The sequence below is a fragment of the Tauraco erythrolophus genome, chromosome 5 (genome assembly GCF_009769465.1).
Source record: "Tauraco erythrolophus isolate bTauEry1 chromosome 5, bTauEry1.pri, whole genome shotgun sequence".
In the NCBI taxonomy this organism is placed as follows: Eukaryota; Metazoa; Chordata; class Aves; order Musophagiformes; family Musophagidae; genus Tauraco; species Tauraco erythrolophus.
Window position 1 is genome coordinate 15,495,289 of NC_141469.1, and position 13,274 is coordinate 15,508,562.

Genomic DNA, 13,274 nt, shown 5'->3' on the forward strand with positions numbered 1-13,274 from the left:
CTCACAAAATATCCTCTCTGCTGGAAGGTGGAAATGCAGAGTACTAACTGCATCAATGGAAATAACCCTGCTTCCTAAACTTGACTCCTAACCTTGACATCAATCACAAGGCTTAGTAACTAACCAACACCAGTGGATCACTATACTCCCCTGCTTTGCAGATTTCCATTACTGGTAAATTTTAGATGCAAGAAACTCATAATGTCTGCATCCTGATGAACTAAATCCATATCCAACTAGCCTAACAGCAAAATAACAATCAAAATGAACAAGATGATGTGATGAACTCATCCTAGAGACACATAAGAAAGATAACAGTTTGAAATTCTATAAAGCTAAAACTTACTCATCTTTTCTTTGCATCAAGTGTAGTTTGCAGAAAGCAGACTGAATATTTTTAATTTACATTCTGAACCCAAGGAATAATTAGGGGTCAGAAATGCATCTTTTCTTACATGGAAGAAAGAACACAAAGGCATGGTTTCTAACCAAAGTACCTCAAGCCTAGTGAGGAATCTAAATAAAGCAGTAACAACTCAGTACTCCATCTTCAGAGGAAAGCAGTTTAAAATGCACCTTAGAAATGTCTGATCAGAGACTTGGAAGCGGTATGTTTTCTCGATTCATTAGCTTGCAACAGTCCTGTGACAAGTTACCATCCCCTTGTTCCTCCGTATCAACTTTTACTCCACATGAAAAACACCAGTTGAGATCGCTAGCTGTTCGATTTCAGAAAACTTCTGGAAAAGACCAGCCTCTTCACTACAATCACACTGCAGAGGTAAAGAGATTACAATAGGCTCGACTTCCTAAACCACTTATCAGCAAAACTCCCCGGTTTGAACATTCGTCTGGTTGATAATTCCCTGCTCTAGCACAGGATCCCCTGGAACAGAGAAGCGGCCCTGTCCGTGGTGCTCGGTCACACCACCACCCCACCAGGGAGACTGCCGCGCTTGCGACAGCTCTGGAGCACCTGGCCACAAAACACCAAGCAAGACCAAAAGGGTTAGAAAACAAACTGAAAACGAAACAGCAATTTAACAAAAAGCTGAAACAAAGGACTCGCACTGTTGCCAGCAAAGACATATTAAGATAACAGGGCTTTCACCTCAGTCTTCAAAGTCACCTTCAAAACTGAGTCTTGTTGAAAACCTTAAGTAGGGTTTTGTTCCAGGAGGAAAGCGTACAGCAACTGAGTTAATGTAGGCCTCTTCCAAAGCAATGTTTAATACTCAGTATCATTCTTTGATGCACAGTGGGCTACACAGAACCTCCAGTGACAAAGCGTCTCTTTCCTACACAAGGGCTATCAATCGCTGCCCCGTGACGGAGCATTGCACACCTTAAGGGCTGTTAACCTGAGGAGCTACCCTGTTCCAGCAGCATTGCTTCAGGTTGAATGGCTTTCAAAAGAAGCAAAGAGCAAACACCTTGCTGACCTATGTTACACAAAGCCACGATGCTGTTTGCAGATTTGCCCTACTGCATAAAGGGAGCACATTCATGGTCAGAGGCTTCCTGTCCCCTCCTTCAGGGAAATATTTCTGATCATTTCCTTTTACACCTGAAAATTAATGTATCTTATCCATCATGTGGATTTTTACTACCCTTGAGCAATCTGAAAGCAAAGTACACATAGCAATGCCATGCACTAGCTTGTACACTACACTAGTCCTGTCACAAAGTTTGTCAATTTCTATTAACTGCACAAAAACTACATGAAACACATGTCCTGTTCCAAACAAAAATCATGGGAAAGTCCAAAAAGTGTACTGGAAGAACTAACTCCTACTGGAATAGGAAGAAAATTATACCAGTCTAGTTGCATCTTACTCAGTTACAGTCAAGGCATGTATGCCACATTCTGTTGTTGCGTCCTCTACAGGGCACAGCAGAATAGAAGACTTTGTCTCTTTCAGGAGGTGTTCTGCCTCTTAAAGTAAGTTTAATTTGGGAATTAAACACCAGTGGCTTCTCAGATGTGAACTGATGACAGAAGTGAGTAACTATTTTCAGAAAGTCTAACCCACACCTTCCCAGAGCGTCTTTTATATCCAACGATGTAGAACTGGCTAATACAAGAACTTACTGGTGTCTTGCCTTGCTGTGTGAAGCCCCTATGTTACAGGCTGACAGCAGAAGCTGTGGAAACTACTAGGTGAATATAACCTGAAATCCTATCTGCACTTAGCACCATAACACTTGAATCTTTTTATGTCAAGATGAACTGCTTATGACCTAAATGTCTTGGAGAGGTACAAAGGCAACAAGCAGGTGAGCATTATTTGAAGAGATTAGAGATCTCTTGCAGCCCACATTTCACTCACATCCCTTGCACTGGGTTATTCTCATATCATGATAAAGTGTAATAACTTAAATTGCATACCGAGGAGTCTGAATGCTGTTCCAAAAAACGTCTTTATAGACCATCTTGTCCATCCAGACTGTTTGCCCCATTATGTGGGAGAACCCTTGAGACTGGGAACAAGAAAATATTTGCTCTCCAACCAAATGACAGCTGTGACAAAAAAGACACTTAAGTTAGAGAAGGCTTCCTGTATACATCTTAACTGTAGTTCCTCCAGCTGAGCAAGGGAATAACACTGCAAGATTATGACAGCTGTTCTCACCTATAGGCTGGGCTACAAATGACTTGTTTCTCAGAGAGGAAAAAAAAACCAAACCACTTTTATTCAGAAAATAATTTCATATTAGCTTCCAAAAAGGACGTGTCTACATACTAGGCCACAAACTAAAGCTAATCTTATATTAGTGATAAAACTTAGCCTAATAGCATATTGCATTGTTTTGAAAATTAGACCATTAGGAAGAAAATACATAAAGGCATCATAGCACTTTCATTAGACACTATGAGCTGGGCAAGCATTCATGGAAAAATATAAAATGATTTAGCTGGATTTTCCACCCAGTTAATCAGTCTTGAAGCGAATGGAATCATTGTATAATTAAGCAGATTTCTCTAAAGAGCTCGTAACAGCTCACACAGCTTTAATAACCTGCCTATGTGTCAGAGAAGCTGAAGAAAAGAAAAACTATCAAGACTGAAGGAAACTAAGAAACACATTCTGAGTATCAAGCAGTTTAAGAAATATGAAAATTGATAGCAATATTTAACATTACAGTGGTGACAAAGTTAATCACTCGCATTTTGCAGCATCAAAGTATTGTATCTTATTATTAAGCAGCTTGATCACGTTTTCATCGCAGTTTTGAAGTAAAAAAAGTATCTGAGCACGTGGTATGCATAAGAATTACTGCTCTCATGCAACATATTATAGCCATACTAATATACTATAAAAATACTAGTAACTTGTTTCATTTAGAAGTACCTTTTTTAACTAAATACAGTAAGTACAGAATCCTGTGTTCAGCAAGAAAAAAGCTAAAGAAATACTTACTGCCTGAGAAACTGCAGAAGACTAATATGCTTATTACACATTTTATTGTTTGGCTAGATCTTTAGTAACACATATACCTTCAAAAGTGGAAGCTTACCACTGTAAAAGAAACATAAGTTATTGCAGTTATATGTATCATGCTGTACTAAACATTATTATAGAAGGATTAATCATTTAGTTATTGAAAGAGACTACAGACACAAATCCAACTGCTAATTAAGGACAACAGTGACATCTAGTGGACACTGGGAAACGGGACCCAAAGCCTAAGAAGTAAAAGATCCAGCTGCTGCTGCATAACTCCCAAATTGCTACAATGCAAATAAGATGATTAAAAGACAGAATTTGCAGCTGATGAAAGTCAAAGTAATGTGATGATTCATTTCTTTCAAAAGAATATTTAATTTAAGAAAAAAAAAAGAGAAAGAGGCAAGACCCTTCCATTTCAGGTTCAGGATAAAAGTATAGGTCAAAACTTGAGAGGACGTCACAAATCATTGAAAAGCCATAAAAGCACCAACATAAGAGGCATACATGTGTATTACACTTTCTATTCCCATTGCATCTGCAACCTTCTAAGCTGCTCTTGTTGAGACTTCAAACACTGAATAACAAGTGAAAACAGTAAAAATGTGAAAAGCAAAAATTCCAACCGCTATTTAGCGCCTCTCTTTTCTCACCACTCTGATCCTTCTGTTACTGTAATACCTGCCATATAAGGGAGGTAAGTTAAACCTTCCCAATATACCAGCCAGGAGCTGCTGAGCTCCAGAGAAGAGGAATCTGAAATATGAGGCTACTGTAACTCAAAATCAGCAAAGATATCTGCTCATAAGCAATCTGATTAGTTTACAAGGTAGACTTCTACAAAGACCAGGGATTATTTTAAATGTGCTTTTAGGGTTTACAAAAAGGCTAGCAAAACTAAGCAGTTAAAGCAACCCAAATCTGATCTCAGTTGTTCCAAAGAAACTTCTTCTGGCTAGAAGTATCACCATTAAAAAAATACTGGTTTTCACTATTACACTTTTTAAATAAAAAACAAAACTGACAAAACACTACACATCTATGTCACATTCAAAGTCTTAAGCATCGAATGTTATCTCTACAGAAACCAAATAGGATTTTGCACCATATTATTAAAAATAGAATCATAGAATGGTTAGGGTTGGAAGGGACCTCAAAGATCATCTAGTTCCAACTCCCCTGCCATGGGCAGAGAAACCCTCCACTACACCAGGTTGCCGAAAGCCTCATCCAACCTGGCCTCGAACACTTTCAGGGATGAGACATCTACAACTTCTCTGGGCAACCTGTTCCAGTGCCTCACCACCCTCTGAGTGAAAAATTTCTTCCTTAGATCTAATCTAAATCTTCCCTCTTTCAATTTAATAAAGCCATTTCCCCTTGTCCTGTCACTACATGCCCTTGTAAAAAGTCCCTTCCCAGCTTTCCTGTAGTAAATACTGCACCCCTTCTGAAACTGACATCTCAGCAACTATCCAATCTAAAAAAAAAAAAAAAAAAATCGCAAAAGATCGAAAACTATACTCAAAATGTCATTTATGAAGACGACTGTAATTTCCATTAGATTTCCAATTTAAATTGTTATCTTGCTTGCTTTGTGTATGATTTTTGAAAAGTTTGTGTTGCAATTCCCCTAGCTCTCACCATCAGTAGTGGCTAGAGTCAGCCAATCGCACGCACATAACAGATTCTCACTTTTAGGAAGATTCTCTAACCAGTAGAACGCAAAGAAACCTTTGCATAACTGATGATCAGGCCTTGCGTCCTCCTTTCTTTCCTCCGAGGTCTCAAAGTGAGCTTTGAATCAGACGCTACCAGTTAAAAATTTGAGTTCATGCAGCCTTCCAGAAATGAAATCCAGACTCCGAAGATATTTATGCAGCATACACAGCCATAACTAAAACGTGTAGTTTTAAATTCTGATTCCTAGAGAGACTCAATAGCTGAGCAACCCATTCACGAAAACTTAAATCCATGTCTTTTTTCTTTCATTCTAAAAGTGCAAGTATTTAAAAGCTAGGTCTTCCTTTTGATGTATGCAATGCATAGAGTTTGTGGATATTTTAAGTGAGACCAAAGTTTCACCAATTCTCAACAGCCTTGTTCTGGAAAACCCCACTCTTTATTCATCACAGGATCTATATCAAGTCTGTTATAGCCATGTTAGTAATGGTGCCTGATAAAAACAGAAACCAGTCTAGTAAATGTACAAGACAAAAAACTAAAAGCAAACACCAAAATTAACTCAGTCATTTTGTCCTATCCAAGCACAATGTCATATTTTACGTCCAAAAACAATTTTACTACACCAGATGTCCTAACAAGAGAGGACTATTTTAAGACAAAGCAAAATCATTGACCTACCCGGATTTCCTGGAGATTATGAAAATTATTTCCTACTCTGACAGAGATTTTGCTTGGAGTATAACTTTCATCAGATTTGTAGTCTGCATAAATACATAACGTCTTCACTGTTGTTTTTCTTCTGCAAGAACCAACAAAGGCTATGTAAGCATCATAAAAAAAAATATTCAGGATGAGTTTGTTGCTAGTTTGTAATAACTAAGGATTTAAACGCTCTAAAACTTAACACAAGTGTGTCTACCCATTTGTAAGAACCGCACTGTTACAGCAACTTTCCACATTAAGTTATGCACAGAGTTGATTTTCAGTGTTGTCCTTTGCCTTCAGAAGTGCCAGTATATCAAGAAATACAACAAAAGGCCAAAATACCAAATAAGTACTTGTATGTGATGAAGTATATGTTTAGCTTATCAAACATGGGCTCTATAACTATACTAAAGAGTTTTCCAGAAAGCAAATAAAAAAGGTGACAAACATCTAGCCTCGTCTTAACAGTTTGGTTAAAGAAAAAGGACTGAAAGCATCCTACACAGAATAGAACAGGAAAAGGTTTCTCAAACAATCAGTTGTTAAGTCATACCGGACTACTTTTAAAACAGTCGTTTACCCTTCAAATTACACTCATAGACAGAAAGTCAGGACAAAAACATCACCTTAGGTAGGTAAATGTGAAACTGTTACAAATGACATACTATTAAACATTTCTTTTTGTTGCTTATTTAGGCATTTAGTAACCATAACATTTGAAAATCTCATTTTTATAAATGCTATCTAACTGGCTTCTTACCAGTCAGGTAACAAGATTAACCTAGGAGTTCCTGCACTTTAAAAATTCCTATCTGGGTGAACAGTAATCAATACAAAGTTATACAAAACACCTTAACCTGTATAGAGTAATTTTTAATACCTAAATTGGATGTTCACCAAATGAGGCTGCGATCCATCTGACTGCCAGTAAGTTTCTAGATTATCATCTCGCAACTGATCCACTCCAAATCCTAAGGAAAAGAAAAAGTGATAGCCTTGAATATCTCATTTCCCTGATGCAGACATCACAGACATAACAGACATAACTTTTCTTCAGCTGTTACAAACTACAGTACATATCCTAAGTTGTAAGGTATAAGGAATTTTTTTCTAGATATCCAAGGTGTGCCTACGCTTTTGTGACACAAAACTGACACAGGGGAATCTGTCAATCAAAGCTCAGTACTGGAGTGTCCTGGCATTCTTATCTCCTATTGAAGTCTGTGGGGTTTGAAACCACTCAACATGTCCTGGAATTTCAAATGGTTAAGTGGTAATTCATACTAATTACAAGAACAATACTTAATGGTTAGGCTTTTCCACCTATTCTGTAACCTAACTGCTGAACTAAAGGAAAATTATTAGCCAAGACCATTCATTTATTATAAAATTTTAGCCAAATATAACATTTTCTTTCCAAGTATTGTCCTGAAATATTTTTACTTTTTCAAGTCAGTAGCTAGAACAAGTAGTAGATGGTGAAAACAGTATTCCTGAAACTTAATGCTGTCACATATAAAGAAAAAACCCCAAATCTTTATTCTCCTGTTGCTTCATTATCTGTCCTTTTACAAATCACATCCTTTTGTTGATTGCCCACACTAGCTGCACTTTTAATTCAGCCGCTGAAGTTTAATCTGCAATAAAAAATGATCTTCACTGTGAAGTGACTAAACCACTTGACACTTTTCTCTAAGGAAGATATCAGGATACCAGACCAAAGACGTTCAGCCTGAGAACAATATTGTGACATAAAGGGATCACAGACTAGGTTGCAGCAAGATACCAGACCAATTCTCAACAGATATTTCTGCAATCGCAACTCAATCGCCTCAAATGAAAAGAACACAGATTTTTAGCTATTTTTTAAGCAGGTATAAGCTATCATTAACTGCACCTCAAGACCACTTAGGACAGTTTCATTCTACTTGCAGGATTTTAGGGAGTTACACTGTAACAGTCGAGTCCACACAACGTTTAAGCCGCCCAGATGCATGGTTCTTCCAAGTTAAATATCGAAGATACTCAGGCAAAATGACAAAAGCAAAGAAACGATTACACAATGCTGGGTGTGTTTCTACTTACATGGTTTAGCTTGTTCGCTGTGCAAGTGAAAAAAACAACTCAGTATAAAATCAGTAAAAGATCTGTTTTGTTAAGAGATATTTCCTCATTGTGGGATTTCTGACATAGTTTCAACTTTCATAGTGCATCAAATATAGACTAGGCCAAAGTTATTTGTAGTGGCTACCCACACACTACAGCAGTTTTACTGCTGCACTCTGTATTTATGTCTTCTTATCAAAACATAAAACATTACCTATTCTAAGAAGAAAAATGTACATTCAGTTTTTTTACACTTTTTTTTGTGATTTTACCTGGCTTACAGGATGAAAGAGACCAAACTGCTTGTGAGCCTATTTCTCTAACAGTACCAGTCCTCTCTAACTGCTTTGGATCAGCACCAGGTGGTGTCTTGTTCGGGGTAGTCATTTCTAGTAAAAGAAAACAAATAAGTTAGTTGATACATTTTCAGCTTGATGGGAAATTACAGGGTTGAGTTTGTTCATATAGACACTTTAATTCTTTGGCTTCACGCTTACATGACGCACTACAGAATATGTGGTTTACACACACAGAATCATAGAATGGTTTGGGTCAGAAGGGACCTTAAAAATCATCCAGTTCCAAACTCCCTGCCACAAGCAGGGACACCTTCCACTAGACCAGGTTGCTCAAAGCCTCATTCAGCCTGACCCTGAACACCTCCAGGGATGGGGCAGCCACAACTCTGGGCAACCTGTTCCAGTGTTTCATCACCCTCAGAGTAAAGAATTTCTTCCTTAGATCTAGTCTAAATTTGGATTTGGTTTTAAGAAATTAAAACAGACCCTGTTGATTTAAAGGCTAGCAATACAACTTCATTTCCCCCCACATACACATAAGAGTTTTCTTAGTCTGCAAGTTCAGAAGCCTATTCAGAAGATAGAGCAAGCCTGTACTCCTTAAAAAGAGAAAATGAGAGTTTAAACAAATCGTATAGTCCTTAATTTGGCAGGGATTGGTCATTGCCACATTTGTCCATGGTCCCTTTCCTTAGCTGCACAACTTCATCCGAATCATTAACCTGTGACTTGCACTGCTCAAGTAATCACACTCAGTCTCAATGCCTAGACTACTGCTGTATATACTACACCATAATCATGCTGGTTTCATTTAATACACCTTTAGAAAGTAGCTTAAAAGACCTTTTTTAAAAAAAAAAAAAATCCCCCAAAAATTAAGTTCCATGAAGGAACTACATTAAAGCTTAAAAATTCAACGTAAGTCACTCAAGTCAGGGAATTAGAGTGACTTCTAAACCTTTGCTTACATCCATGACATCATATTATGCTCTGCTCAATCTCAGAAGTAGTCTTGCAGTACCTCTCCTAGATAGCAAATGAGGTACTGAACTCAGCTGGTATCCTCAGGATCCAGACTTTACCCGCTACAGAAGTGATAAAAGGCAGAGACAAGATTTTCTATGTAAGAATAACTCTGCAGCTCAAAACTCTTGGTCAGACACAGGAAATCTGAGTCCTGTAGTGTAAATCGCTGTCTACACCAAACATTTTCTATTGGCCCTTGCATAAATTTTTTTTCCCATTTTGCAAACACAGGCTTGAGACAGACTTCCAGGTTTTTTTGCTGCTTTCTCATACACAAGACTGCAGTCCTGACTACCATAAAATAGAAATAATTACATGTGTAGTAAAATCTAAGCACAACAGCAAGCATCACAAAAGGCCACAAACAGCCTTGCTCAAATACCATCCTCTCAGACAAGTGGGTTGAACCCTACACAGCTAATCCTATAGATATCACATATATATTCATATAATTCACAGATATACTAATCCTATTGCCCTCCAATTAAAAAATCCTCATGCAACAATATGTTTTAAAGTCTTTGCCTGTGCAAAAAAGTTTTGTTCAAAAAAAAATCAAACTATTAAAAAAATGCCACAGGCAATCCATGTAGACATTCCTATCACTAGACACTAGCACATGAATCTTCCCTACTCACTGTATTTATCTGTTTTTAAACTTTTATCAGGTATTTACAACAGGCTCTTTAAAATGAAGCTGTTCTCTACTGAATTGGCTACACCATAAACCTGTTAATATGCAGAACAGACTTTAGACTAGAATAGAAAATAAGTAACTGACTCTAGTTGCTACTTAATACTACTTTAATTTTATTCATAGCAACTTCAATAAAACACAATGTCACAAGTAGTCTAATCTTCTAAAGAATTTAAAAGAGTCTTGGAAAAAAATACAAAACAGTTCACAACTACTAGAAAAATAAGCATTTCTTACAGATTCACAGAATGGTTTGACTTGGAAGGAACCTTTAAAGATGATCTAGTGCAACCTCCATCCAACAATAAAATTTAAATTATGTTTATTAAGCATTGGGGAGACTATTTTCCTGAACTCATGAATTTTAAAGTTCAAATCATCTAGTCCGAACTCTGCACTATTTTGTTGCTTTTCTGACAATGAACCAACTAAGACAGGTTGAGTTCCATTCATTTCAATTCTCAGATGCATACAGAAACCAGCAATGGTGCTCTCCCCAGCTGTAAAAATAAAGCTAAATTGTTCATTAGATATAAAACACCTCTTGAATATCATCACCAGCAAGTCTTCATATTCCTTTATTATTTTTGACTTCAAGAGAAAAATATCAAATTCCAAATCTGATAGCCACATTTTCATCAATCCGACAACAGCTATTTCCTAGGAAAGAAAAGCCCAACCTTAAGACACAAGGAGTATGCAAAGATGCCATCAAGACCCAGTAAAATAAAGTAAATCACAGAAATTACACTGTACACTCAGATTATCACAGCAAGTTGATTCCACATACCTTTTAGAAAAATGACTAGAATTTTAAAGTATGTAGAATCCCTTAAGACAATGACATTAAGATTTCTTAGAAGCTTCAGTACACACAATGAAGGCCGAAATAAGTTAACACTGCCAAGATTTCCATTGCACTGGCTCACAAAAGTTTGAGGCATATATTTTGAGGGTCTGAAATACACATCAAGAAACATCATCCAAGTTTCCTACTGTCTCAAACTGATCTTGTTTCCTTCTCCCTAACAGGCAAAGCTACTCAAGATCCAGATTTCAACTCCAAACCACTGCTGGCAAGTAAGTCAGTCACAAATTGTGCATTAGTGATGTGAAAATCTTTAATGTTTGAACTAATGGGCTGAACTAATCAAGCCAGTTTTTCATGACAGAACTTCTTTTTAGCCAGCTTCGTAACAATACATTCTGGATAGCTTTGCTGAAGTTTCCCAATATTGCAAGAATTTTAAAAGCAGAAAGCTGGTAGAAGTACTAAGGAAAAATAATACAGCAACAGGACAGCTCACTCAAGTAACACTTTTGGACATTGTACTAGCAGAAGTACAAGTACCTCAGCTTGGACAAGATACAAATACCTAACGTTAGATGTATTTAAGTCACCAAATAATAATTAAAACAAATAGTCAAAGGAGATAAGAAAATGAGAAATTTTTTTCTGATTTTTTTTTAGGCTGCATGAAAACAAATAATCTCTCTAGAAGCCCTTCTTGACACACAATGAAAACGGAAAGACACTCTGCATCTATAGAAGCATTGGCTGGAAACAACTCCAGTTTTCCAGCTCAGTTATTCGAAAAGATCAACAGGCTGCTGTTTTCTTATAAACAAGATGTTAATATAGTAACATCTTATTAACATGATCAACAACACACTTCCATTTTGCCGCTTTCCACTACACAGTATATGCATCCTTCGATCCCCCTCCTTGAACTCTTTATCCCTCAGCACCTTCCTTAGAGAAGTCAGATCTTTTCCAGAGAACATCCCTGTGAAGTAGCAGCCATTAAAGATGTTTTAACAAACATACAGTTTACAAACACAGTGGCGTGGATTTAACTGGTTCAACAGTCTACCTTTCACAGCCAGACACAGGTCATTGCCAGTACACCGGCAGAAGATGCTTTTAAAAGGCGCACACCTGAAAGCAAACCCTTCGCTAAGCACACATGCACTTTTCCGCAACACACTGAAGAGGAGATGGAGAAGGATACATTGCGGCCCTTTCCTACTACAGCTCCATAAAAATCCAGGCTCAAGGAGACTTGCGGATTCCAAAACAGTATATTCCAATTAAAATTTTTAATTCCATCACATTAGTATGCATAGAACTGTTTAAATGCACACCTGTAAGGACCTTTGAGAGACTAGACTGTCCTCAACAGATATCTGCCCAGCCATTTACTTCTCCAGCAAAAGAGATTTCGCAATCTTTGTGGACAGTCAGCTTCATTGTTTTGTCTACCTAAAAGCCAAACGTTTTGCTTTAACATCCAACCCAAATATAACCTTATGAAAACAAGCATGACTTCTCTTGCTCTGCAGAGAACTCGAAGACTAGCTAATCACTAGTTTTTACCCAGTAACCCTTTTATAGATGTGAGGGCACCCACCAAATTTGCTTAGTTTCTTCTTTTCTAGTGTGCCTATGCCTTTCAAGTTTCCTTCAGAAACCGAGTTTCATAAACTTAATATTCTTGCAGAGCCTAGAGATCTACGTACTACAGTTAAAAAAAAAACCCAGCCATACCATTTTAGCTAAGGCTTTTATTCAACGCTGCAGACTAATCACTTTCCCTGTGTTTACATTTAATCACACCTGTTAACATGCCAAAATAACATTTGTCTAGTTGAAGGGACATCACACTATCAATTAATATTTAATTTACTATGCACTACAACGCTCAAATGCTTTTTTGAGATACTGTTTGCTGTTCAGTAATACTCTTTCCACTAATTATGCCTTTGATTCTTTCTCCCTGTGTTCTCTTCCTCTCTCAGTTGTTAATTGAGCTTAATTACACTAATTAATTAATCTGCTATCTATCTACAGTGCTTGCAATCTTTTCAACTTGGCAACGTATTTTGTGTTCATCATTACAGAAAACAATGAAAATCCATTCACACAGAACTCGCCAGGAGGACACTTTGTAACATCCCCCTTTAAAAGTGAATTATTTATGAGTCGCTTCAAAAGCACTTTTTCAAACACCTGTACAAGATCTCACAAAAATTATTCTTAGACCACATTTCTGAAGCTTGTTTTTAATATCAACCCAGACAATGGCAGAAACACAGTAAAATCCAAGACAAACCCCTTATATTCCTTATTAACTGCATTGGCTACTGTAAAAAAAAGGAGTTTGATGCAGACTTTTTAACAAACCAAACTAGTCCACGTCCTGTTTGCATATCGTTTTCAATTGTCTTCCACTTACTGACAAATTCTCCTGCCAAAACACCTCCTCAGAATATTTCAGGGGATCAAAGTTCAGATAGCTTTGCTCT

At 37.3% G+C, this 13,274-nt stretch overlaps 1 protein-coding gene across 1 annotated transcript in view; it reads right to left on the reverse strand.

Annotated features, from left to right (window-relative positions):
* Positions 1–13,274, reverse strand: part of ANAPC10 (anaphase promoting complex subunit 10) — a 37,389-nt gene that overhangs the window by 22,769 nt on the left and 1,346 nt on the right. The window contains exons 2-4 of the mRNA XM_086611582.1: positions 8,219–8,335; positions 6,721–6,811; positions 5,814–5,934 (exon numbers count right to left, since the gene is read on the reverse strand). Coding sequence (XP_086467708.1) covers positions 5,814–5,934; positions 6,721–6,811; positions 8,219–8,333 — 327 coding nt within the window. The 5' untranslated portion in view covers positions 8,334–8,335. The remainder of the gene's footprint in view (positions 1–5,813; positions 5,935–6,720; positions 6,812–8,218; positions 8,336–13,274) is intronic.